This window comes from Macaca thibetana, chromosome 5 (assembly GCF_024542745.1).
Source record: "Macaca thibetana thibetana isolate TM-01 chromosome 5, ASM2454274v1, whole genome shotgun sequence".
In the NCBI taxonomy this organism is placed as follows: Eukaryota; Metazoa; Chordata; class Mammalia; order Primates; family Cercopithecidae; genus Macaca; species Macaca thibetana.
In genome coordinates this window covers 86,559,341-86,586,637 of record NC_065582.1, presented here as the reverse complement: position 1 = coordinate 86,586,637, position 27,297 = coordinate 86,559,341, and the positions used below count along the sequence as shown (strand labels likewise).

At 40.4% G+C, this 27,297-nt stretch overlaps 1 protein-coding gene across 1 annotated transcript in view; it reads right to left on the bottom strand.

Moving 5' to 3' along the window:
- The window catches only part of SLC39A8 (solute carrier family 39 member 8), an 85,594-nt gene extending 59,853 nt beyond the window's left edge, over nucleotides 1-25,741 (bottom strand). Inside the window, 2 exon segments of the mRNA XM_050791926.1 lie at nucleotides 24,846-25,317; nucleotides 25,558-25,741. Of these exon segments, the coding sequence (XP_050647883.1) occupies nucleotides 24,846-25,064 (219 nt within the window). The 5' untranslated portion in view covers nucleotides 25,065-25,317; nucleotides 25,558-25,741.
- Nucleotides 25,742-27,297: the final 1,556 nt, after the last annotated feature.

The following is a 27,297-nucleotide window of genomic DNA, read 5'->3' as shown; positions in this document are numbered from 1 at the left end:
TGGGACTTCTCAGCCTCCACAATCACATGAGCCAATTCCTCATAATCTCTCTCTCACTCTAATATATAGATATATATAAAATATAATTTTTATGTATTATATAATATAATTTATATATTATATTTTTATATAATATATATTTATGTATATTTATATATATATACACACACACACACACACACACACACACACCCCTCCTGCTGGTTTTGTTTTGTTGGAGAACTCTAACATACCCCTATTGCAATGTTTCCTGAATAAAACCTGTTTTTACCACTTCAACTGCTGTTAGGCTCTGGTTTTTTAACACTATCAAGTATAATAGCCATGTAGTTATACTACAGATTGCATTAACTCCTTCCTTTATTCTACAAATATTTATCAAACCATAAAAGTCTAGGTATAATATTGACGGGAGTAATAGAAAGTGGGGAAAGCTGGAGGATGACAACCAGGAAGGAAATAGTACAAAGATAAATAAGTAAAATTGCCTTCGATTAGCAAACTTAAATAACTGTGGCAGAAATAAATCAGATACATGAAGGTCTATAGAACCAGAGAGGAAATTATAAATTCACAAAAAAAACACATAATAATAAAGAACTCTGAGAGTCCGCAAGAGGGAGAAATGATATGCAGAGGAAATAGCCAAAAACAACGTTGACAATAGAATGCTGGAAGAGTATAAAGAGGATGCTGCCACTGCTGTTGATAGATGCAGGAGGCAGATAAAAGGGATGGTCCTTGGAGAATCTCTATCCGCCTGCAGGGAGGGAGAATAGGGTGGAGCCGTGGGAAGTTCCCGTGTGTGCAAGGGGGAGGAGCCTGCCCTCTTCAGTTCCTGTGTTTGTGACCTGGAACCAATCTGTGAGATGGCGGCCTGTTAGCAGGAACTCCTCTCACTTTGCTGAGAGGTTGTTTTTTCCTTTTTTCCTTTTTGCCCAATAAATTCCACTCTCCTCACCCTTCAATGTGTCTATGTGCCTAATTTTTTCAGGTCGTGTGACAAGAACCCAGTTTAAGCTGAACTAAGGAACAAAGTTCTGCAACACTGTGATTAGGGAACCTAGGAAGAGAAGCCCATTTGGCAGGATGGTGGCAACTTTGGTTTTAGACATTTCAAGTTGCAATGCTCCTGGAACCCCAATGCAAATGATTGGTGAGCTTTCTCTGAGAAAAGTACAGCCTAGAGATAAGGATGTGGCTGCTTCTGCAAAGAGATCATAGCTGAGTGGGAGTAGCAGAGCTGATCAGGAGAATCAGCATATAGAAAGAAGAACAAAGGCTTGTAAATACAAACAATTTGTGCAAAAGCAAGAAAAGGAGCCAGTGTACAAGCCCTAGTGAATTAAGCTCAGAACATAAGAAACAACCCAGGCCAGTCAAATTTGATAGCTGTCTGTGGTTTTTGCCTTCCTGGAATGATGAAAGACATGTAACCCTTGGGTTTTTGTCCCATCTGGTAACAGACCTCCTTACTGCCATGGGAACTCCCTTCCATGTGATTTTGGTAAGCATAGGATTACCTGGATCCTATACTCACCTGTGCTACTGAAAAACTCTTTCTCCACTAGTCCTGCTGTGAGTCTGGGTCATCTTAAGCCATTTCTGCCGCCATGTGAAGGAAGACTAACTAAGAAGTGGAGAAAGACAGATTTTCAATACCATCACAACACCCTGGATACAGCTGTACCTAAAGCTGATATGCACCCTGACTCTTAAGTTATGTGGGCCAATGAATTCCCTTTCGGCTTAAGCTAATTAAAGTTGATATTTTTTTCTTTATCCTTTATTTCTTTATTCTTTATTCTTAGAAATAAAAGAGTGCTGATGGATACATAAATTAATTATTTAAAAGTCACTTTTAAAAGCTAGTGAATGAATGCTAATCATAACCTATAGGAGAACAAAAAGATAAGCCTTTCCACTCTTTAAATCTTCCCCACTTCTTCCTGTTCTCCACACACAGGCTGTTTTCTCTACTTGGTTGTCTTATCAAGTGGCACCCATTAAATAATACAATACAGTAAGACCATCTGATCCTGTACCATTATACCAAGGCCTTCACACCACACCAAAAATGAAATATCATCCCATTCAAAAGCCACCCCAGAAACGGTTTCAGATTTTGTTTTGCAATAGATTGAGATTCCATGGGAGGCTGAGTAGCTCACATTCCCAGTAAGGACAGTGCTAGGTGTAGTTTTATTCTCTCTGTGGAGGTAAAGGCAGGGAGAGACAGATTATTGTAATGCATTTAGACTCAATGACAATCCACTTTAAATACCATTAGAAAGCCCCAAAGGGAGCCAGCAGCAGAACTGGGATTAGAACCCAAGTCTGAAAGAGCTCTGTCCAGCTTCCTTCATTTTAGCCACCTCTACGCTGCCCTTGCCAGTGATTGCTACAGCTGTTGTTAAACAGTAAGAACTACAGGTACTTTCTGAAATTTGCCATGTATGCAGCTGTGATGAAAGCCATCATCCTTCTCCCACCCCAAGTAAATGGCGATCTCCTGTTCTTTAAAGAGATGCAACAAGAGGTTTAATAAGAATCCACCTAAAATCTTCATCTGTTCTGCTCTTATAGAAGCCTATTCCACTTCTCCTTCATTCTCATTCATTTATTCATTAACTGAACAGGTTGCTCACACCTTCTCTGAGTCAGGTATTCTAGTAGGTGTTGAGAATAAGACATGGTTTCCATCTTCAACAATCTCATCATTCAGCATAGAAAGGAGATACATATAGGCCGGACGTGGTGGCTCAAACCTGTAATCCCAGCACTTTGGGAGGCCGAGCAGGGCGGATCACAAGATCAGGAGTTCGAGACCAGCCTGGCCAATATGGTGAAATTCCGTCTCTACTAAAAATAAAAAAATTAGCCGGGCATGGTGGTGGGTGCCTGCAATCCCAGCTACTCAGGGAGGCTGAGGAATGAGAATCCCTTGAATCTGGGAGGCGGAGCTTGCAGTGAGCTGAGATCATGTCACTGCACTCCAGTCTGGACAACAGAGTGAGACTCTGTCTCAAAAAATAAATAATAAATAAATAAATAAATAAATAAATAAATAAAGGAGATACATATAAAACAGATAAGCAAATAAAAATATGCACGACATATTATGTGCTTAAAGGAATGAGGTCAGGGAAGGCTTCCTAGAAGAGGAGATACATGCGCTAAGTTTGTTATTTTGATGCATCTGATTCTTGGGGAAATAAGACATGACACACAAAAAAAATTAATGGAGAGATCAGCAATGCAAATGAGTATGCAATTAGTTGGTGAATAAATTTTATAAACAATACTTATCATAAGAGTTCTGGGAAGCATATAAGGACTACAGTAATAGCAAACCATAATATACGCTTAACACATATAACCTCTTTAATCAACCACTCAAATAGATTTTACATTAAATTTGGATGAAGAAATCCCATCTAGAAAAGTACATTTCTAACAGTACAAGATTAAACAACATATAAGTGTTAAAGACAAAATTCAGATATATGTCTTCTCATGCCTTTTGACTTATAAGCCAGTATTCTGGCTGCTATGTCTTAAGTCGAACACTGACAAGGACTCAATGAAAGAATCATTGAAACCCTGGCAGAGAATGTACTTTGTTGCCCCAACAGTGAGTTGAAACACACAATTAAATTAACTATTAAACCATATTTAGGATCCCACTCAGAGACAGACTTCAAAAACAACCCTACAATAAGAAATTACTTAATGGACACAGTGTATATTATTCAGCTGACAGCTACACTAAAAACCCAGATTTCACCACTACCCAATATATTCATGTAACAAAACTGCCCTTGTACTCCTTACATTTATACAAATTTTTAAAAAGCCGGCCAGGCGCAGTGGCTCACACCTGTAATCCCAGCAGGTTGGGAGGCCAAGGCGGGCACATCGCGAGGTCAAGAGATCAAGACCATCCTGGCCAACATGGTGAAACCCTGTCTCTACTAAAAATACAAAAATTACCTGAGTGTGGTGGCGCACACCTGTAATCCCAGCTACTCGGAAGGCTGAGGCAGGAGAATTGCTTGAACCCAGGAGGCAGAGGTTGCAGTGAGCTGAGATTGTGCCACTACACTCCAGCCTGGCGAAAGACCAAGACTCCGTCTCAAGAAAAAAAAAAAAAATCCTACAGTTCAAATATCAGCCAACTGTTCTCACCAGGGTGAAAATTTTAGGTATACTTCACTTTCTGCACTTCATTTCTTTTGCTTTTTCATAATTTTGTTTAGTTTGCAGCTATGAATTTAAACCATTTTTGCAGTTGGCTCCAAAAATGCTATGAAGACAAGTGAGAGCTTCATTCATTTATTTACTCATTCATACATTCAACACATATTAACTGAGCACTACTACATGCCAGGCACATAGTAATATTAGTAATTGTCTTAATAAATACTAAGGTAGATATGAATTCCAGGATTCCAGAGGTTTCTTTCCTATTAAATAATCATTGGGATACTAAAAGTGTTTCGAATATGGCAACTGGCCAAAGATCCCAAGAGAGCAATTGAAATACCTAAATTTAAAACGGTAGTTTGAGTTTAACAATTGGGAGGCCACTTCTGACCCTTGAAACAAGTGAACAGTCCCATTAATTTATCCTTTTAGGGCTCACTGAACAATGGAATTGGTGACTTACAAGTTCCACACTCATGGCAGGAACATTCAAAGCAGGAATGACTGAGGAAATTGCTTCCAGATTGGTTCTTCCTGCAATAATGGAACTGCCTCAATTACAAGGCACTCAAGTTTCACTTCCAAATCTCCTGATATATGCATATATATAGACATATACATACACACACACACACACACGCATATATATACACATATACACACATGCTGAATCACTCTCTCCATCTTCTCTTGAAGTTTTTCCTTCTTTAAAGTCCTCTTCAAAGTTTACTCATTATTATTTTATCAAGATAAAATACAGGATGGCCGGGCGCGGTAGCTCAAGCCTGTAATCCCAGCACTTTGGGAGGCCGAGAGGGGCGGATCACGAGGTCAGGAGATCGAGACCATCCTGGCTAACACGGTGAAACCCCGTCTCTACTAAAAAAAATACAAAAAACTAGCCGGGCGAGGTGGCGGGCGCCTGTAGTCCCAGCTACTCGGGAGGCTTGGCGTGAACCCAGGAGGCGGAGCTTGCAGTGAGCTGAGATCCGGCCACTGCACTCCAGCCTGGGCGACAGAGCGAGACTCCGTCTCAAAAAAAAAAAACACAAAAAAACAAAAAGATAAAATACAGTTTTCTAAGGTTTGAGCCAAGAACACTCTATAAAAATAATCTCTAGGTTTAAGGTATGGCCAGTCAAGTGACCCCAACTCTGTTTCCCCAAGATTAATTTTTCCATTTTTCCTCAGGTTTTCTTACACTTCTTACTGAAGCCACTCTGGCACTGATGCCACCCACAACACACACACTCTCTCACATACACACACACTCACACTCATATACACACACACTCACATGTATACACATACATACACACACACCTACATTCACACTCAAAACTCTTTTTGAAGAGAAGATGAAGAGCGCTTTTCCTGAATATATAATTTAAAGGAGAAAGATGCCTTGTTTTATGATACACTGCTAGGGATAAAAAGATATGAAACAATATATAGAGAATGATACTATAAATAAGGATAAATCTGTGCTCCAAAACGTTAACAGTGTTTATTTCTGGGTGGAAAAATTATGCGTGGTTTTATTTTTTCCCTTTCTGCTTCTTTATATCTGCCAAAGTTTTTAACAATGTACTTGTATTTCAGTTTCTTTTAAGAAAAATAAAATTAAGTCATGATTTGTTTGTTTAAAATCTCTTTTTCCAGGTTCCCCTAAACACCAGGCAGGCTGGAATTCTTTAAAGATTTTACTAAAGAAAAAGAATGTTGAAAGCTACAACAATCTTTTTAAAAGACGTTTACAACATTGTCTGTCTTTGTCATAGTGACGGACAAGTTTCCCAGCCCTACCCAATTCCATAATCAGCTTTTCAAGATCTTCTCTTGAAAAGAGAAGGTGTTCTTTTAGAGCCCTGAAAGCCTGGTGTGTTGTCAGAGCACAGACACCCAGTCTAGATCCTTGGCTTCCCACTCCTGACATGTCTTCAGGGGGCAGAGGCCACCCTACTTCCCATCATCTGCCAGGGAATCCCATGGGCATTATCGCATATTGCCAAGATCAAAGCTTTTGTTTCCTTGCTGTGCACCAAGGGTCTCCCACTCAGTCCCTCTGGGGATAAAGTGTGGAGAGCATGCTGCTTCTTCACCTCAGGGCTGGGGAGATGCCACGAGAAACGAGTGCGCCTTTCAAAGCCATCTCACTTCCACATACAAGGACCAGCTGTGTCCATCACAGGCCCTAGTATATGACACTTCTTTAGCGTGGTGGTTCTCCAAGCATGGTCCAGGGACCCCTGGAGGTTGCCAAGACCCTGTCAGAGAAAATGCAAGGTCAAAGTTTCTCTGAAAATAGTGTGAAGACTGCATTTTCCTTTTTCACTGTAATTCTTTTATGTGTGAACACTACAGGAGGTATGTCATAACTGGTGGAATGGGGCAGCATATATGAGATTCAAACTTTTTTCTTTTAAGCTGGATTTTGAAGAGATTTACAGAAATGTAAAACAATGCCATTCTTCTTACTAATTTTTTGGTCATGGAAAATATAGTTATTTTTCATTTAAAAATATTAGCATGGGGCCGGGTGTGGTGGCTCACGCCTGTAATCCCAGCACTTTGAGAGGCCGAGGCGGGTGGATCACGAGGTCAGCAGATCAAGACCATCCTGGCTAACACGGTGAAACCCCATCTCTACTAAAAATACAAAAAATTAGCCGGGCATGGTGGCAGGCACCTGTAGTCCCAGCTACTCAGGAGGCTGAGGCAGGAGAATGGCGTGAACCTGGGAGGCGGAGTTTGCAGTGAGCCGAGATTGCGCCACTGCATTCCAGCTTGGGTGACAGAGCGAGACTCCATCTCAAAAAAAGAAAAAAAAATTAGCATGGAATGGGTTTATTTTTATGTTTAATAAATTAAATATTTTCAAGTTTTCTTAACATTAATTTCTATAATGGTAAGTATTAATAGATATAAATCACATACACTAAGGCTCTTTGGTATTATCAATAATTTTTAAGAGTACAAGGGGGAGATCCTGAGACCAAAACGTTTGAGAATCTAGCAGATAAGAAAGACACACCAACAGAACCCTTATATACCACTTCACTGAGGAGCTAGGCACTTCTAACCTAATCATATCCCATACCCTTCTCATCCTGGTTATCCTACAACTCCACAAGGTTGTTGCTACTGATGCATCACCCATCAGCATGTCCTTCTTCTGCCCAAATTGCCCCCGGCTGCACACACACATACCAAAAAAACAAAAATGAAAACAAAAACCTTCAAAATTACATATTTCTGGCCTGGCACGATGGCTCACACTTGTAATCCTAGCACTTTGGGAGACCAAAGCAGGAGGATCACTTGAGCCCAGGAGTTCAAAACCAGCCTGAAAAACAACAACAAAAAAAAATTTTTAATTAGCCATGCATCATGGTGCACACCAGTGGTTCCAGCTACTCAAAAGGCTGAGCACAAGGACTGCTTGAGCCCAGGAGGTCAAGGCTGCAGCAAGTCATGATCGTGCCACTGCAATCCAATGTAGGTGACAGAGCGAGACACTGTCTCAAAAAAATTTTACACATTTATGCCAAGAGTCTAAAGTCCTAACACTTAAGAATCTCACTTGCCTGTCTCTAATATTCCTTTCCCCCTTCAGCACGCTGTAAAAGGATACATGAACACGCTATTCTAACCAAACAGTTATAATCAGCCTTATATTTTAACTTCACTGTGACTTTGCATCTCCCATGAACCCTGCCTAGAATACAATACACCTCCTCTCAAAGTACCCAACTCTTGTCTGTCCTGCAAGGCCCATTTGGAATTCATCTTCTCTGCCTAATACTGCTATACCCAGCCCTTCTCTTCAGACTCCAGACATCCCTGTTATCTATTTGTATAGCACTTAATGTGTGCTTCCATGTATTATTATCTTCTCATGAAATGGATATTTCTTCAATAAGATCATAAAAATCTACAGAGGATGGACTTCTTCCCTTTTATATCTTCTTCAACTGCTAATAAGTCCTTGGACACGTAAGACACTCAATTTATAAACAATTGTTAATTTTGTAGATTAAGGAAAGGAAGTGAATGAAAGGAGATTTCAAACTAGCACACTGTGTTTGAATACAATTCTGAGAAAAACAAATCAATAACCTGGGAATCATCTTCCAGGACCTGTGAGGAGGCAAATATTCCAGCCATCAGTTTTTCTTCTCATTCTATGAAACTTTCCTAGAATCAGCTCAATGTGGCCCTGATGCTACAAATAAACTAATCCTGACATCAGTGTTTCTAAGTCACCCTAAAGAATATAGTAATGGGCTACAGAGAAAATCCCAGGCTAAATGAGAAGAAAAAAATTCCTGGAAAGTTCATAAACTAAAAGTAATAAAAACTTTATTTCCTTCTATTTAGGTGACCCATGGGTTAAATTTTAATGTACTATTACTTTTATGTTTTTTATGTGTGCAATTGGACCCATGGAAATGTATGAATACCTATTCCATTTCCTCACTTCTCAGTCATTCCTCAACCCATTGTGGTCTGGCTTCTATTCCCACCACTTCCTTAAAAGTATTCTACACAAGGTCACTGGAACTAAATACAATGGGTGCTTCTCAGGCCTTATCTCTCTGTTAATTTTTTTTTTTAATTCATTGTCAGCAACAAAAAACTGAATTGCTAGTTTACCTTAAATTAAATTAAATGATGCATCTAGGTTGATGTCTAGATCTGCTTAAACCAGCAGAATAGAGAGTTCATGTGTCCTTTTAAAGGATGCTGAGGAGGGAAAGGAATATTAATTTAGGTTATATTGGTTTAAAATTGATCATTAAAAATGTATCAGTTAAAAAGGTTGAAGTTATTTATCAAGCATTTCATTCATTCAACAAATATTTCTTGAATATCGCCTAAATGTTAGACATTATGCTAGTTATGGGCATAGCGGACGCTTTCCAGGTAAACCCAGTCCTTTGCCTCATGGACCATACAGTCTATTGCAGGGTCCATATTAAGACATATATAACTGCAGGGGCTGGGCGCACTGGCTCACACCTATAATCCCAGCACTTTGGGAGGCCAAGGTGGGCAGATCACGAGGTCAGGAGATCGAGACCATCCTGGCTAACACAGTGAAACCCTGTCTCTACTAAAAAAATACAAAAAACTTAGCCGGGGGTAGTGGTGAGCGCCTGTAGTCCCAGCTACTCAGGAGGCTGAGGTAGGAGAATAGCGTGAACCTGGGAAGCGGATCTTGGGTGACAGAAAGAGACTCCACCTCTAAAAAAAAAAAAAAAAAAAAAAAAAAAGACATAACTGCAGCATGGCCTGGTAAGTGCGGAGGTAAGCTCCATGAATTTGGAGAAGACAGAGGTATTAACCAACTCTGAAGCAATTAGACTGTTAAAGGGTTCCTGGAGAAAGCAGCATTGAAGGTGAAATGTGAAATAAAAAGTAGAAATAAGGCTGGAGAAATATGGGAGTGGGGGCACATGCTTCAGGGCTGCAAATACCAGGCAAATAGTTTAGAGTTTATTTTAACAATAATGGGAAGTCATGTGAGGATAGTGACATGCTCAGATTTGCATATTAAAGATTCAAGTTGGCTGGGCACAGTGGCTCATGCCTGTAATCTCAGCACTTTGGGAGGCCAAGGCAGGCGGATCACCTAAGGTCAAAAGTTCAAGACCAGCCTGACCAATATGGTAAAACCCTGTCTGTACTAAAAATACAAAAATTAGCCAGGCATGGTGGTGGGTGCCTGTAGTCCCAGCTATTTGGGAAGCTGAGACAGGAGAATTGCTTGAACCTGGAGGACAGGGTTGCAGTGAGCTAAGATCGTGCAATCCAGCCTGGGGGAGAGAGTGAGAATCTGTCTCAAAAAAAAGATTCAACTCTGTGAACTCAGCACTGGACCAAGCTGACTTAATAGACATCTACAGAACTCTCCACCCCAAATCAACAGAATATACATTCTTCTCAGCACCACATGGCACTTATTCTAAAATTGACCACATAATTGGAAGTAAAACACTCCTCGGCAAATGCAAAAGAATGGGAATCATAACAAATAGTCTCTCAGACCACAGTGCAATCAAATTAGAACTCAGGATTAAGAAACTCACTCAAAACCACACAACTACATGGAAACTGAACGACCTCCTCCTGAATGACCATTGAGTAATAATGAAATTAATGCAGAAATAAGTAATTTCTTTGAGAACAAAGACACATGCACCAGAATCTCTGGGACACAGCTAAAGCAGTATTTAGAGGGAAATTTATAGCAATAAATGCCCACAGGAGAAAGCAGGAAAGATCTAAAATCAACACCCTAATATCACAATTAAAAGAACTAGAGAAGCAAGAGCAAACAAATTCAAAAGCTAGCAGAAGGCAAGAAATAACTAAGATCAGAGCGGAACTGAAGGAGATAGAGGCACAAAAAACCCTTCAAAAAATAATTGAATCCAGGAGCTGGTTTTTTTGAAAAGCTTAGCTAGACTAATAAAGAAGAAAAGAGGGAAGAATCAAATAGACACATAAAAAATGGTAAAGGGGAGATTACTACTTATCCCACAGAAATACAAACTACCATCAGAGAATACTATAAACACCTCAAGGCAAATAAACTTGAAAATCTAGAAGAAATGGTTAAATTCCTGGACACATACACCCTCCCAAGACTAAACCAGGAAGAAGCTGAATCCCTGAATAGACCAATAGCAAGTTCTGAAATGGAGGTAGTAATTAATAGCCTACCAACCAAAAAAAGTCCAGGACCAGATGGATTCACAGCTGAATTCTACCGGAGGTACAAGGAGGAGCTGGTACCATTCCTTCTGAAACTATTCCAATCCACAGAGAAAGAAGGAATCCTCCCTAACTCATTTTATGAGGCCAACATCATCCTGATACCAAAGCATGACAGAGACACAACAAAAAAAGAGAATTTTAGACCAATATCCCTGATGAACATTGATGCAAAAATCCTCAATAAAATATTGCCAAACCGAATCCAGCAGCACATCGAAAAGCTTATCCACCATGATCAAGTGGGCTTCATCCCTGGGATGCAAGGCTGGTTCAACATAGGCAAATCAATAAATGTAATCCAGCATATAAACAGAACCAAAGACAAAAACCACATGATTATCTCAATAGATGCAGAAAAGGCTTTTGATAAAATTCAACACCACTTCATACTAAAAGAAAATGCTCAACAAACTACGTATTGATGGGATGTATCTCAAAATAACAACAACTATTTATGACAAGCCCACAGCCAATATCATACTGAATGGGCAAAGGCTGGAAGCAGTCCCTTTGAAAACCAGCACAAGACAAGGATGCTGTCTCTCACTACTCCTATTCAACATAGTGTTGGATGTTCTGGCTAGGGCAATCAGGCAAGAGAAAGAAATAAAGGGTATTCAAATAGGAAAAGAGGAAGTCAGATTGTCTCTGTTTGCAGATGACATGATTGTATATTTAGAAAACCCCATCGTCTCAGCCCAAAATTCCTTAAGCTGATAAGCAACTTTAACAGTCTCAGGACACAAAATCAATGTGCTAAAATCACAAGCATTTCTATACACCAATAACAGACGAGAGTCAAATCATGAGTGAACTCCCATTCACAATTGCTACCAAGAGAATAAAACACTTAGGAATACAGCTTACAACGGATGTGAAGGACCTCTTCAAGGAGAACAACAAACCACTGCTCAAGGAAATAAGAAAGGACACAAACAAATGGAAAAACATTCCATGCTCATGGATAGGAAGAATCAATGTTGCGAAAATGGCCATACTGCCCAAAGTAATTTATAGATTAAATGCTATCCCCATCAAGCTGCCATTTACTTTCTTCACATAATTGGAAAAAACTACTTTAAACTTCATATGGAACCAAAGAAGAGCCCATATAGCCAAGACAAGCCTAAGCAAAAAGAACAAGGCTGGAGGCATCACGCTACCTGACTTCAAACTATATTACAAGGCTATAGTAACAAAAACAGCATAGTACTGGTACCACAACAGATATATAGACCAATGGAACAGAACAGAGGCCTCAGAAATAACGCCACACATCTACAACCATGTGATCTTCACAAAAACAACCAATGGGGACAAATTTCCTATTTAATAAATGGTGTTACGAAAACAGACTAGCCATATGTAGAAAACTGAAACTGGACTCCTTCCTTACACCTTACACAAAAATTAACTCAAGATGGATTGAAAATTTAAACATAACACCTAAAACCATAAAAATCCTAGAAGAAAACCTAGGCAATACCATTCAGGACATAGGCATGGGCAAGGACTTCATGACTAAAACACCAAAAGCAATGTCAACAAAAGCCAAAATTGACAAATGGGGTCTAATTAAACTAAAGAGCTTCTGCGCAGCAATAGAAGCTATCATCAAAGTGAATAGGCAACCCACAGAAAGGGTGTAAACTTTTGTAATCTATCCATCTGACAAAGGGCTAATATCCAGAATCTATAAGGAACTTAAACAAATTTACAAGAAAAAAAACAACCCCATCAAAAACTGGGCAAGGTATATGAACAGATACTTTTCAAAAGAATACATTTATGTGGCCAACAAAACATATGAAAAAAAACTCATCATCCACTGATCATTAGAGAAATGCAAACCAAAACCACAATGAGATACCATCTCACACCAGTCAGAATGGCGATCAGTAAAAAGTCAGGAAACAACAGATGCTGGAGAGGATGTGGAGAAATAGGAAAGCTTTTATGCTGTTGGTGGGAGTATAAATTAGTTCAACCATTGTGAAAGACAGTGTGGCAATTCCTCAAGGATCCAGAACCAGAAATACCAATTGATGGCTTGCAATCCCATTACTGGGTATATACCCAAAGGATTATAAATCATTCTTTTATAAAGACACATGCACACGTATGTTTATTGCAGCACTTTCACAATAGCAAAGACTTGGAACCAACCCAAATGCTCATCAATGATAGACTGGATAAAGAAAATGTGGCACATACGTACCATGGAATACTATGCAGCCATAAAAAAGGATGAGTTCATGTCCTTTTTAGAGACGTGGATGAAGCTGGAAACCATCATCCTCAGCAAACTAACACAGGAACAGAAAACCAAACACCACATGTTCTCACTCATAAGCGGAAATTGAACAATGAGAACACATGGACACAGGGAGGGGAACCTCACACACTGGGGCCTGTCAGGGGGTGGGGGGCTAAGGGAGGGATAGCATTAGGAGAAATACCTACTGTAGATGACAGGTTGATGGGTGCAGCAAACCACCATGGCACACGTATACCTATGTAACAAACTTGCACGTTCTGCACATGTATCCCAGAACTTGAAGTCTAACAAAAAGTATACACATATTCAAGACTGGCAGAAATGTAGAGAAAAGAGAGATGTAAGGCAAGACTGCATGCAGAGGGCGGCAGCAGTAACCGAGTGTATCTGTATTGAACACTTACAGCATGCCAGGCAAAAGACAGAGTGGCTAGACATATCTGATTTCATCTCCACTACAACCCCATAAGGTAGGTACAATTTTCCCCATTACACAAAAAGGATGTTGGAGCTTCAAGAGATTAACTAAGAGATATCTGCAAGTTATTATGACAAGGCTTATGTGCATTTGATACGGGAAGGGGAAAGAAAAACTGAGGAGTCAATGTTAACATCCAGTTCCTCAGTTTAGTTCAGTGAGCAGATAGTAATACCTATCACTAAGATGGGCAAAACAGGAATACCAAAAGATTTTGATGGAGAAAGGGATGGAGTTGATGAGTTCTGTTTGAGGCAGGTTTAGACCTGTTGAGTTGGGGAAAAGAAAAGAGTTAGACATCAATTGTCAGCTGAGTGCGCAAGGCTGAATCTCAAGAGAGAAATCCGAAGTAAGCCAACTCATGTAGAAAGCATCTACAGATAGATAATCACAGCCATATGAGTCATTGAAGATATACAGAAACACTGTGTGACATCAAAAGAAAACAGGCTCAAGATGGAAACCTGAGGAGCACCAATATTTAAAGAGTGAGCAAAGAAAATCAAAACTCAAAAGCAGCAGCCAGAGAAGTAAGAAAAACATGGCACAAACAGCTGCAAGCAAGAAAAGAATGTGTTTCAAGTAGGATGTGATCAACACCAACAAAATTATCAGAGCAGTGAGGCCTGAGAAGCACCCACTGAACCTAACAATAAGGTGGTTCCACGTGACTTGGTATAAATTTCAGGGAAGTGGGGGTGGGGGGTGAGCGGAAAAAAGCCAGAACCAATGGTTTGAATAGTGACTGAGAGGTGAGAAAACAGAATAGGCATTCGTACCTTTCTATGGTCCAGTTATCCACAGAAAACGAAGCACAAAGACCATGGAATATTCAGGTGAGTCAGAGCACAATGGCCTTGCTAATACAGCATCTGATTAAAATTAGCCCAAGGGAAAAGAACTGAGGATTCAAAATTGGAATGTCTGGTCTCCCAGAAAAATTTGGGCACTTTGTCTAACTTTTACCAAATGACTTACTCGTATCTCAATTTCTGGGGGAACGGATATGTCCCAATTTTCTCACAATACTGTTTTGAGTATCAAATGTTAATTGTCAGGAAATAACTTTGCAAGATTAAAAACTACTTTGTAGAGGAAGTAATAATGAGTTTTAGGGCCAGCCCTGATTATTGCAAGTACAACTTTAACAAGGGGAAGAAAAAACTTTTTTCCCCTCTTTTTACTCAAACAAGAGGGGAACATGAGCAGAGAACATATTCCTGCTTCAAATAAATGAGTGTACGGTTCCCAGTGGCTTCAAGAAAATGGCATTAGTTCCAGCTTGACATCCAGACACTTGGATGACACAAGAGGCACTTGGCTCTTTGGAAAATAAGTCCTTCTGTGGGATGATACTCTTCAGCATAAGAGGCAACAGTGGAAAGTGCATCAGTTAGAGAATCCAGTCACCCTGGAATGGAATATGTGCTCTGCCAATATGAGTCATCTGACTTGAGTTACTTAACCTAACTAAAGTTAAATTTCCTCAAGGGAATAACAAGAGTGTTTACTCCATGGGATCAGGAGGATTAACAGAATGGTGTCTAAGGAAGAACTGAGCAGGATGCCTGGAACACAAGGAACACAAGAAGTGCTCCATAATTGTTAGTAAATATTCTTACTAGGACAGGACCTGTTTCCTCTGCCACAGTAAAGGCCCTGCCCACAACATTTACTTAAACAGTGTTCATCCCAGGACTAGAGACAGAGCCAGTGTCTAGCTGTTCCTGCTAATATGTGTAGGTGAAGTAACCAAATAATATACTCATGTTCTGGGGAACTCTGCTCCTGAAGAAAACTGTAGAGCATTATGATTTAATATTTCAAACTCTATTACCTGGGACCATCATAGCATGCATCTCTTAACATAAGGGGCTGTGTGTTTTATAGAACATACGATGAATATTTATATAAAGTAGGATCTTTTGCCAAGCTCAGAATCAGTCTACTGATTTTACTGTTCACTGTTTAACTTTCCCTGCCCCTGAAGAGATACATCTCTCACTCCTTCCTGTTAGAACAAAATGGTCTCATTCTCTTATCTGCTTTCTAATCAACAGGGTTCAGCTAAACGCAGAGGGTCCTGGATTCTTTGGCTTGCAAAATCCATATAGAGGTCCATATAGATTTAGAAGTAGATCTCAATTTAAAACCACAATTCTATCCATTTCTGGAAGTATTATATGGTTCCCCAAGCATTCACATTTCAGTGGTGATGCCCATCTGCGGCAAAAATAGTAAAATAGAGCCAACTCCTAAATGTAGCACCAGAAGTCCCCTAGAGGGGAGGTAATAATTTCAATGCATATTGAAGTACTCAAATTATTTTAGTAGTCTCTACACCTAAGGTTTACATTTTCAAGGATTTACTGCCAGTGCTTGGTGAAAGTGAAGTGGAGGTAAACTGTAAAAGTCTTTCTGAAGGTGAGTCACCATGGAAACCAAGACTGAAATCAAAGGCACTGGACTGACTTATTTCTCACTGATCTTTTTATTTCATTAATTCTTACTGTCTTTTTATGGCTATGCTTTCTTCTTTAAGTTGACAGACCCTTGGGTGTTCAGATCTTCAATGGAAGACAATTTTGTTAAGGATAATGTAGCTATATCGAGTAACATAGTATTATGATGATAATAACTATGTATTGAGGACATAATTTGAGCCAGTCCCAATGCTAAGTATTTTACATAAACTGTCTTTTGTATGATGTATTATTGGAAGCAATGCAGGTAATTAAAAATGTCTTATATCTTTATTGAGTTGGCACATATACTAAATATATAACTGCCCGAAATACATTAAATGCTCAATAAATGTTAATATTGTTCTTATTTTCTAGTCCAAAAAGCTGTCCTATGAGTAAGGCTCTTTTTTTCTCAATTGACAGATGTAAAACCTAAGGATTACAAAAAGAGGTTAAGTCACTTGCCTGTGATTTCCCAGGTGGTAAACAAGAGAATTAGAATTTCAGCCCAGGCTTGCCTGACTCCAGAAGCCAAGTTGTAAACCATTATGCTGTATTCTCTAAGATAGTTAGAGGTCTAAGAAGCTCACCAAATAAACTGGTTACAATTATGGATTATTTTTAATTAGGTTCAAAAAACTAAAGACTTAGAGGCATTATCAATGCTCACTTGATTTTTTTTCTCTAGCTATTCAATTAGTTATTTAAAGAAAAAAAAAAAGTCAAGGTGTTAAATATTTGACCTTGGAGGGCATAATGCTACATTTCAGGTTCACCTTTAATCTAGACTCACAGATTTTTGTTTTTATTCTCCTTAAACTTCAGGCCAAGAAAAACAACAGAGTATCTTAGAAAGAGACGGAAGCCAAATTAAACAAGGCTCCATTCTGAATGTTTTCAATGCTCCCAAATCCTATCAACACAAAGGTAATTGGATGAAAGTTCCATTTCTTTATAAAATAAATCTCAAGACTACTGAAACAGACAATTGGAATAGTGTGAGAATAAATTAATTAGTTTTGATTGCAAACAGGAATCTACTGTTTTATAAAGTTGGAAATGGGAAAATTCTGAAAATTACATAGTTTTTTAGGTAGTCTAGAGTAAACATTCTTTTTTTAAAATAAATTGCATTGTAAATGACCCTAATACTAGCTGTTTGCACTTAGTAATGTGTACATCCCTTAAGGAAACACCACTTGGAATACAAATAACTTCAAACCCATTACCAGCCACATTAAACCACTTTCATTAGAGGTTGCTTTCCTTTTCCTGAGGATCACTGATCCTTCTCAACTTCAGGCCTTATTTTCCACTTCTATTTATATTCCTATTTTTCTCCCCCAATCCCTACTACCACCAAAAGAAATTCACTTTTCTCAAAAAAAAAAAAAAAAAAAAACAAAAAACAACAAAAGTATGTTAAATTCAAAGAAAACACCTTTAAACGATTATTATGGTTGAAAAGTAATGGGTTTTTATGACTAGGAAGCAGAAAACTAAGTCCCTGCCCCTCAATATCACCCAAGATAAGAATAAACCATGGAAAGCATAACAGCTGCAAATCTCCCACCCAGATGAGAGAACATCTCTAGAGAACATCCCTAGAGAGAAACAAAGACCTATCCCAATTCAGGAAAGTTCACCTGATAACTGTGTGAGAAAGCTCAAACTGCCTCCTAGCAGCACTGTCTTACCTATGTAAGGAGTCAGTGATTCTGTTGAAGTACTCGGCTCGGCTCACCTACTCTTCCCTCCTTGCTTCAACTCATTCCCTAACACCTATGCACAAACCACTTGCTCCAGTGTTGTGCAGTTAAGAATGCAATTGCTTCAGAGGCATCATAAGGGAAGATTTCCATTCTAAACTGCCGAAGAGACAGTGGATTCATTGGCAGAAAACTAGCATAAAAGTGACAAATGGACTGAAAGGTTTCATACTAGACATGCCTGAAGTCTATCCATAGAAGAAAGTACTATTGTCGCTTATAGTCCCTTAAAAAAATTCATTGTATATGAAAGAGTAAAAGAAAATTTCATCCTCTAAAAAAGAATTCATGTAATTCACATGAAAATTCATCACATTTGGTATAAGCAAGAGTTCAATCAACAAACTTTTTAAAACCCAAACGAGATAAGCTGAATTGACTGAGTCGTAACTTTTCCATGAGGGATTTCCAACCCCCCAAAATCCCTCACCTTTCTAAACTAGTAGCAGATGTTTTCTAGTACCCATGTGACAATCATATATGGCCTTGTGATATGTTTTACAATGTCTGCTTTCGTGATTACTGCAGATTTGCCTTCCATAGTCACTTTTCACAGTTTCCATCTTATTTCTTCTCTTTTTTTTTTTTTTTTTTTTGAGACGGAGTCTCGCTCTGTCGCCCAGGTTGTAGTGCAGTGGCGCGATCTTGGCTCACTGCAAGCTCCGCCTCCCGGGTTCACGCCATTCTCCCCTGCCTCAGCCTCCACAGTAGCTGGGACTGCAGGTGCCCGCCACCACAACCAGCTAATTTTTTGTATTTTTAGTACAGATGAGGTTTTACCGTATTAACCAAGATGGTCTGGATCTCCTGACCTCGTGATCTGCCCGCCTCAGCCTCCCAAAGTGCTGGAATTACAGGCGAGAGCCACTGCGCCCGGCCTCCATCTTATTTCTTAATTATAAGGTCTCTGAGGATAAAAGTCATCATCATCCTAGCCTCCGCAGCTCTAGTACCATTTCCTTAATGTGACTAAGCAATGTAGCCAGATAGGCAGTGGATGACTAGTAACTTCTGTCCCTAGTTCAAATTCTAAGGTCACGGTTGCTCTAGCTAGAGAAAGTATGGTTTTCTAGATTGTAATTCAAAAAATGCACTATAGCATAGTGTGTAAGATTGCCTGAGGTTCTACTACTTACTTCGTGACGTTGGTCCAGTTACTTAACCTCTCTGTGCCACATTTTTCTTACGTATAAAATGAAGATAATAATGGGACCTTTATCATAGAGTTGGTATGAGTATGAAATGTGATAATACAAATAAATTGGTTAAGGAAGTAATGTCACATAGTAAAAGATCAATAAATCCTAGCTATAATTATTATATTACATATAAAAGGGTTCATATGACTCCTAGAATAGTGGGTAAAGATGTGATTTTGGGAGTTAGATATGAAAGGAATGAAAAGCATTTTCCTAATGGATCCCAATCACACCTGGCATCAAGGCAAACTAAGCTCTTGACATCACAGTCAAATGAATTACGAATGTCCCTCATTTTCCCAAAGCCTTGAAATACAATCAACATACTGTACACAATCACCTTATGTGAGAGTGATCTAATAGATCAGAATGGGGCCATTGTCTTGGAGGATTCTTGACAAGAGACCCAGGTAACCTCACCCTCTGTCCTGCCTTTCCAGTTTCTCACCTGAACAAGCAGGTTAGAAGGCATTCCTAGAAGGTTTACCCCCACCATTTCTCAGCCCATAAAGAGGAAAAAAAAAAAAAAAAGAAGAAGAAGAACTAATGTTCTTTATCTCTTCTGTCCACAGTCAGTGCTTCCCAGAAACACCCTCATCTAACCCATCATTACCCCTACCCCAGGAAAAACTGCAGTAGATGACAACAGGCAATGCAAACAACATGTTTGCAGTATCCACACACATACATACACTCCTTTTTGCTACATACCACTAGCCTGGCCACCATTAATATGAGCCCAGAGTTATTCGTTCTCCCTCTCTGGCATCACAGGGCCAGAAGATAATGAAGGAAGAGATCTAACAATACTTAAATAAATAACCATTACAGGCAAAATATTGAAATAGAAAAGGCTTATCTTTGGGGCCTTTTGCATACTCTTCAGCCATGCCTGCTCTTCTAGAAGTCTCTGCAGGCAGAGCCTTTATATTACGTTCTGACTTTCTCCAGATTCAAGTGGTCCTTACATCTCACGAAATCCACTGTGGATGGATGGCTCCTTAGCTCCCACCTTGACCCACTCCAATACATTCCACACTCTCACATCAGATTAATTTTCTGAAAACAAAGGTCTTATCCCACTTTGGTTTTTAAACACATTTATTCCTAGTGGGAGTTATTTATATCCTTCTGCTGAAGGTCATTGCCAAGGTCTGATTGCAAAAATTCAAAAAACTGCAACCTTAGGCATAAATGGGTTGTTCCTTAATCAGACGTATCACTGTATCACACATTATAATTATATGTGCATATGTCATATGTCCTCCAGTAGACTGTAAAGTCATGTAAGCACTCAAATTATCGACCTCATCTTAAACAATCTTCACCCATCTATTCAAAAAAATTCTAATGAATACATATTATAAACCAGGCACTACACTAGTCCCTAGAGAGAGGAGTCAGACCATGCCCTTCAACTTGTTAAAAATCTTTTGGAGGGTAGAGGGAGGCAGCAGGGGTTATAGCCACATAAGCAGAAAACTGCAATACATATAAAATAATTTACCTGTTATAATATAATTGCAATATATAATATGTTATAATTGCACAAGCACCAAGAAATACAGGATTTCATTGAAGGGACTTCGACTACACTCTTGAGAAGATCAAGAAAGGCTACTCAGAAGAAGTAATGTCTAAACTGATACCAGAGCATAATCAGGTATTTCTAGAGAACCAGGCACTGTAAATGGTCCATTAAAATTAGAACTGTGACAAAGATAAGGTTTAAGAAACACTCAGGGACCAAATCAGAAAAGGACTTTAAAGCCACTATAAGTGTTTGAAGTTTATCTAAAAGGCACTGAATTGTTTTAACAGGATGAATGATATGATCAGATTTGTATTTTAAAATAACCACTCAAATTAGAGTGCAGCAGACATTTAAAATGTCTGTAGAACACATGAATAGTTAAGTGACATTAGCACGGTAAAAAATATTTCAGGAATTCAGAAAATACAGAAATCAGTAAATCAGTGCTGGCTGTGATACCCCAGAAAGGTTTTATGGTGCAGTTTAACTGGGCTTAAGAAAGTAGATTTTCACAGAGCAATTTAAGGAAACGAAGAACATTTCAGCCAAAGGCAGGAAGGGTCCAAGGAAGATAATGAGCTCAGAAGTGGTTGAGTGAAAGCTTATGGGAATCCATAGAGCAGTGAGTAGTTTAGTTTAGTGGGTGCTAGGTCTGGAGCAGTAGGATGACACGGGACGATCAGGCCATAAATGCTAGGCTCAAGATTTAGAGTTTACCAGCTAAGAGACAGTTCATGGAAGTTTTTCGAAAGAAAGAGTGTTGCTTTGAGAAGACTCAATATTGAAAATTGAAAAAGGTTAAAAATAGAACCTGGCAACCAGGTGATGGTAGAAATGTGAGAAGAAAAAAACTTATGTGCAATGCAGGAGATGGGCTGCAAGATATATATCAAAAATTATGTATCAGAAGAAGAAACTCTCTGAATGGAGGCATTTCCAGCAGCTCAGTGTGATAATTCAGAAAATAGGATCTTCCTTCTATCAGGCTGTTTAACCACTATCTACACATAAGAACTTGAAAATACAGTAATTGAAAGAGGAAATGAGGGAAAGGAACATTCGAAGAATGAGAAAGGAACACCTGAACAAACAAAAGGCAGCACTGAGGCCATTCTTAAATGTCCTAGATTAATAACCCAGGAGTATCCAGATATTTGGGGCTTCCCTGTGTATGCTCGGAACTCCCCTCAATAGATCAGACCTTTATCCAGAAATGAGGGCTCCAGAGACCCATTTGGCTAAAAGGGCTCCCTCCTCTTTGTTGTTTGGGTTACTGTTTCTATCTAACTCTTTGCACTGTCAGTAGCTATAAGAAGCAAAACTATTGGCTCAATTGTTCTACTGTCTACAGTTTGAACTCAGGCCTCTTTGATATCCCAAAGCAACAAGCTAATTTAATAGTACTTACTTAAGGATACAGAAGAAAAATATTTAGAAAACCTTCCAAAATTGTCTAACAAATCTCCAGAGTTCATTAGTCTATCACCTGAGAAAAGCTGACCTAATAAATATCACAGCCCTCAACCAAAAGAACAGTTATTTGAAAACTAAGTCTTGTAGAAGATTCAGTAAATTCCTGGACCTTAAAAGAAATTTTATTAGCCTTTTTCAAAGTCAAAAACCAGTGTCTCACAATAAACATGTGCATTGTTTATTCCACCCTATGAGGAAACTGAAGTTGTATTCTTTAGGGTATGTAAGCATTAATGACCCTAAAATTTTACTCCAGAATTGGGTGGTTTCACACTGGAGCATACACAAATGCCGTGGGCTCAAGTCCGTCAACTACCAGCAAATCGATGGATTCTTTTGGATTGGTATTTCATTTGTCATCGTTTAACCAATGATTATTGTTTTCACTAGGACTTTTTAGAACATCAGGCAGGGCACCGTGGCTCATGACTATAATCCCTGCACTTTGGGAGGCCGAGGCTGGCGGATCACCTGAGGTCAGAAGTTTGAGACCAGACTCACCAACAGGGAGAAACCCCATCTCTACTAAAAATACAAAATTAGCTGGGTGTGATGGCACACGCCTGTAATCCCAGCTACTCGGGTGGCTGAGGCTGCAGAATTGCTTGAACCCGAGAGGCGGAGGTTGCGGTGAACCGAGATCGTGCCATTGCACTCCAGCCTGGGCAACAAGAGTGAAACTCAGTCTCAAAAAAAAAAAAAGAAAAGGAAAGAAAAAGAGAGAACATCAAAGAGATGTTTGTTAGGCTGATTAAGTGGCAAATTTTCCTTGGCTTCCTTTTCTTTCCAAGGTAACTATGAGCTTCTTCCTGTCTCTTTTTGTTGCCCACAGAGGCCATAATGAGGGCAGTTAAATATGCAAACATAAGAATGAGAAAAAAAGGTGGCAAGATACATATAATTTTACCTATTGAGACATCCTACCTGCTAATAAACAGAGAATCATATTACTGGTACACTTAACCAATTTTCCTAAATAATTTAGGCATGTTTTCCAATGTCTTTGTGAATGTGGTGCGGGGAGGTCTTTTGCCCCTTTAAAATTCATCAACACCTCCAGACACTGCAAGATAAGGAGGTCATGCAAGTCAAAACAATGTGTGGGCTACAGATACGCAGCTTCAAGTCAGTCCTCTAAGTTTCTTTCCAAGTGCATGACCATACCTACCTGGAAATACTGGAGTCAGCTCAGCTGTTCCCCGTATTTGATAAGAAAAGAATGCAACTAGACAGCAAATACTTTATTTTCTTAAATATTAGCATAATTTGTGGGCATTTCCATTTTTCCAACACATCATTTCTCAGATATTACCCCAGATATAACAGCATGCTCAGAACTGGAACTATAGACAATTTACTAAAGAACATGCGTAAGGGGACCACAAAGCCCTTCTAGGTCAAAGAGAGACCACCTCTGATACGTCATGGCGTCAGAAAGTTCTACATTTCCTTAAGGCCCATATACTTTAATTGTGGTAAGATATTTCTAACAAAAAGAATACCAACCTACCTATAATGTTATTAACATGGAATTTATTTGATTACAGTTTCCCTAACTGTAATCTAAAGTCATGTTCATTAGGAAACGCCAAATTTCCAAGAGCAGAGTATAGTATGTAGCATTTCCCAAACATCTTGGACTCCAAAAATTTTTTGTAACAAACTAACATCGTCCAAAAATGACAAACAATGTGGAAAATACTATATTCTGCTCTCCAGTAGCAATTGTCAGTGGGACAGGAGTAAAGGAAAACAAGTCAAAGCACTGAATTAACTGAGTTTTAAAAGACAGAGAGCAGTTTCGGAAGGATGCAGAAACTACACTTTGTCTACTTCACAATTTTAAGAATTACCCAATCACAGAGTATTTATTATAGAAATAATTAGGATAATTTGATTTTATGTTTACAAACAGGTATGATGTTTAATTGCTCCTAGGTAGTTCCAAGCTGTTCTCAAAGCCAAGGTATTACCAAATGCCTAGTAGTACCCTGTTTATGTACTGAAGAATATTTTTTTTAATCATTTTGGATAAATACTAGAATCAAATATTAGACCTGACATATGACAAGGAACTAACAATATAAGCCTAGTCTACCACCATCTGGATGACCAAATTAGAAGCTTGGTCTCAAGGCCGCCCCTGTTTCAGCCCTGAATGCCTCATGTAATGTACACAGGAGCCAGAACTACATTATATCTCGTTTTCAAATGGCACTGGTTACCCACCGGGCAACTGTTAACCAGGGTGCATGTGATAATCTTCTTCCTTGCTGACCTTGTAGGAAGTGTGTGAGCCGTTATCTTTCTGGGAAGATTTAAGTAACTCATTCCTATCTAAAAAGCATGTTAAGGTGGCGTCACACCCTCAACTACTGCATAAACTTTTGAATAAAACCTTATAATCACAAGAGTCTGACCTCTCAGTTCATCGGGCGTAAAACTGCAGTTTCTGGCTGCCAAATCCCTTAACAATATTAACCTTTTAATCCTTTAGCTTCGTCTAGTGAAAAGTAAGTGTCACCAGATACCGCCTTCTACTTCAGAAATAAAACAAGATTCTTTCTTCTGCCCTTTTCCCAAATAAAAACGGCTCATATACAAAGTGAACTCTAGGGACACCCACAGTACAGAGGGCTGCCCGGGCCTGGCGGCCTTACCTGGTTGAAGTGCAGCTGGCCAGGCTCCGGGACGCCCACGCGGGAGGCGGCTCCCATCTGCTCCAGCAAGTGCTGGAGCTGCGCCGCCGACAGACTCAGATTCGCGCCGAACACGCTCAGCACATCCTCGCTGAAGGCGAGCCCTGGTCCCTCCGCCACTCCTCCAAGGCCGGCGGCCGCCAGCAGCAGGAGCCCGGCCACCGCCCGGACCGGGGTCATCCTGGCCTGGGCTTCCCCTTGAGGGCCCGCGACTGGCTGCCGCGCAGAGGGACGCGCGCGGGCGCACTGGCGTCCGTGCCCAAGGGCGCGAGCGTCAGTGCTCGGCGCTGCTCCGAGTCAGAGGTGGCGCGGGACGCCTCTGGTTCTCCGACGCCTTCGAAAGAACAGCAGCTCGCGACCTGCGGGGCATTGAAGTGGCAGCGTAGCCGCGGGGAGCGATAGGCGGAGTGGGCCCCCCGGCCTCCTGGAGAGCCTGAGATAAAGAGGACAAAGGGGGACAGAGATAAAGGCCACCAGGGCACCAGCCGGCCGGCTCCAGAAACGCTGCGTGGCAGTAGCCCTCAAAAGCCCGGCCGGGCATGGGGCCAGACGCCCCGGATCCGGGTTTGCAAACGCCCCAGGATTTGCGTACATATGCTCCTCCCGGATATAAAGCCCCAAACCACGCCACTTCTTAGGAAAAACTAAAACCACACTAACTGTAGAACTCTACCTCCTCTTCCTGTCTTTCTGCTTTATTCTCTCCGCCGCAAACTTAGAAGAGGTGAGACGTGCAGTCCCCAAGGAACTGCAGAAAGGGGCTCTTCCGGAGTCCTGGGGATTGTGTGTCTAAACGGGACCCTCCCTCTCCCCGGATCTCTTCTCTGGGCTTGGCAAGTTAATCAGAAGGACTCGCTGGCCTCTCACCTCTCCTATCTGTTTGTTTCTGTTTGTCTCTGCGTCTTTCTGTCTGCGTGTCAACGTGAGACTCGGTCTCTGGATCTCTCTCTTTCTGTCTCCCGCCCCCACAACCTCTGTATCTCTGACAGGTCCGCAGTGAAACTCCGCGATCCGCTCCGGCGCTCTTTACAAATAAGGGGAGGAGGGCCATGTCCCCGCCTCCATAGCACGTGGTGACCCATTTCTCCAGCCTGAAGTCCCGCACGCGTCCACGCCGGGGCGCAGGACCGCCGGCCTTCCCTCCGCCTGCGCTGCTCATTCCCAGCATCAGCCGGGCCCTCTTCCCTACCCTCATCCCTAAGGGTTACCTGATGCCACCTCCGTGTCGGGGTCCCTAACTGCTCTCTGGTCTCAGATACGCATGCACCTTTTCGTGACCTTGATGAAACCAGCTTCCTGAAATGGAACCTGGAGACCCTTGCATTGTCTACATGATTAACAGGAATTGCTTTTTTTGTCTCACTTCTTAAAATCAGAGGAGAAAGAGGAAATCCAACGGTAGCGGTGGCGGGCTAGCTGAGCCAGCACTACCCAAGCCGGCACTTCCTGGCGGGATATCCGCAGATCAGAGGCATGTTTATTTGTTCATATGGAGGCTCAAGAAAAGCTGACTTAGGTGTGATGTCAACAGGTTTGTGTAAAGTGAGTGTGGTGTTTGAGGCAAAGGTTGTATCTGGTGGATATAGCGGTTCAAGTGTAAAGTGAAACCATGCTTCACTGTTAGATGGCTGTGAAAGGAAAATAAATCTTGAGACTCCAAAATCACCAAGCTAAAGGGAAACATTAAGCAGGGAACAGCTTAGGGCAAACCTGCCTCCCATTCTATTCAAACTCATCCCTCTGAGGCTCATCTGAGACAAATGAATATCTGATTGCTTTCTCTTCTCCATTGTTTATGCAAAAAATGCAGATTCACTGGGCCAGACTAAACTGTGTATTCAGTGGAAGGCTGATCGTGGCTTCAAAAGAATGTAACCTTTTGTCTCTTGTCTATTATACTTCTAACATGGAAGCCCCCACTTCCAGTTACTGAACTGAACCAATGTACATCTTACACATATTGATTGATGTCTCATGTCTCTCTAAAATATATAAAAGCAAACTGTCCCCCCATCCACCTTGGGCACATGACTTTCTGAGGCTGTGTCAGGGGCATGTCCTTAACCTTGCCAAAATAAACTTTCTAAATTGACTGAGACCTGTCTCAGATATTTTGCATTCACGTGACTAAGGACAATAAAAAGAATTCAAGGTGCTGTTCTTGCCTTTCATCAGGAGAATGCACAGCCTTCTAAAATAGCACATTTTAAAGAGACATTAAGTCTAGACAAGGGGGAGAAGATGGGGAAAGGGAAAAAAAATCTTAATCTTACAAGAGGAACCTAAAGACATAACTGCAAAAGAAAGAGACAGGTAGAGAACATTCCCAGAGGCTAAGGATCTAGGCAGATGACGCGGAAGGACTGTCATATGGAAGAAGGTTTAACTATATTACATCTAACTCCAGGGGACA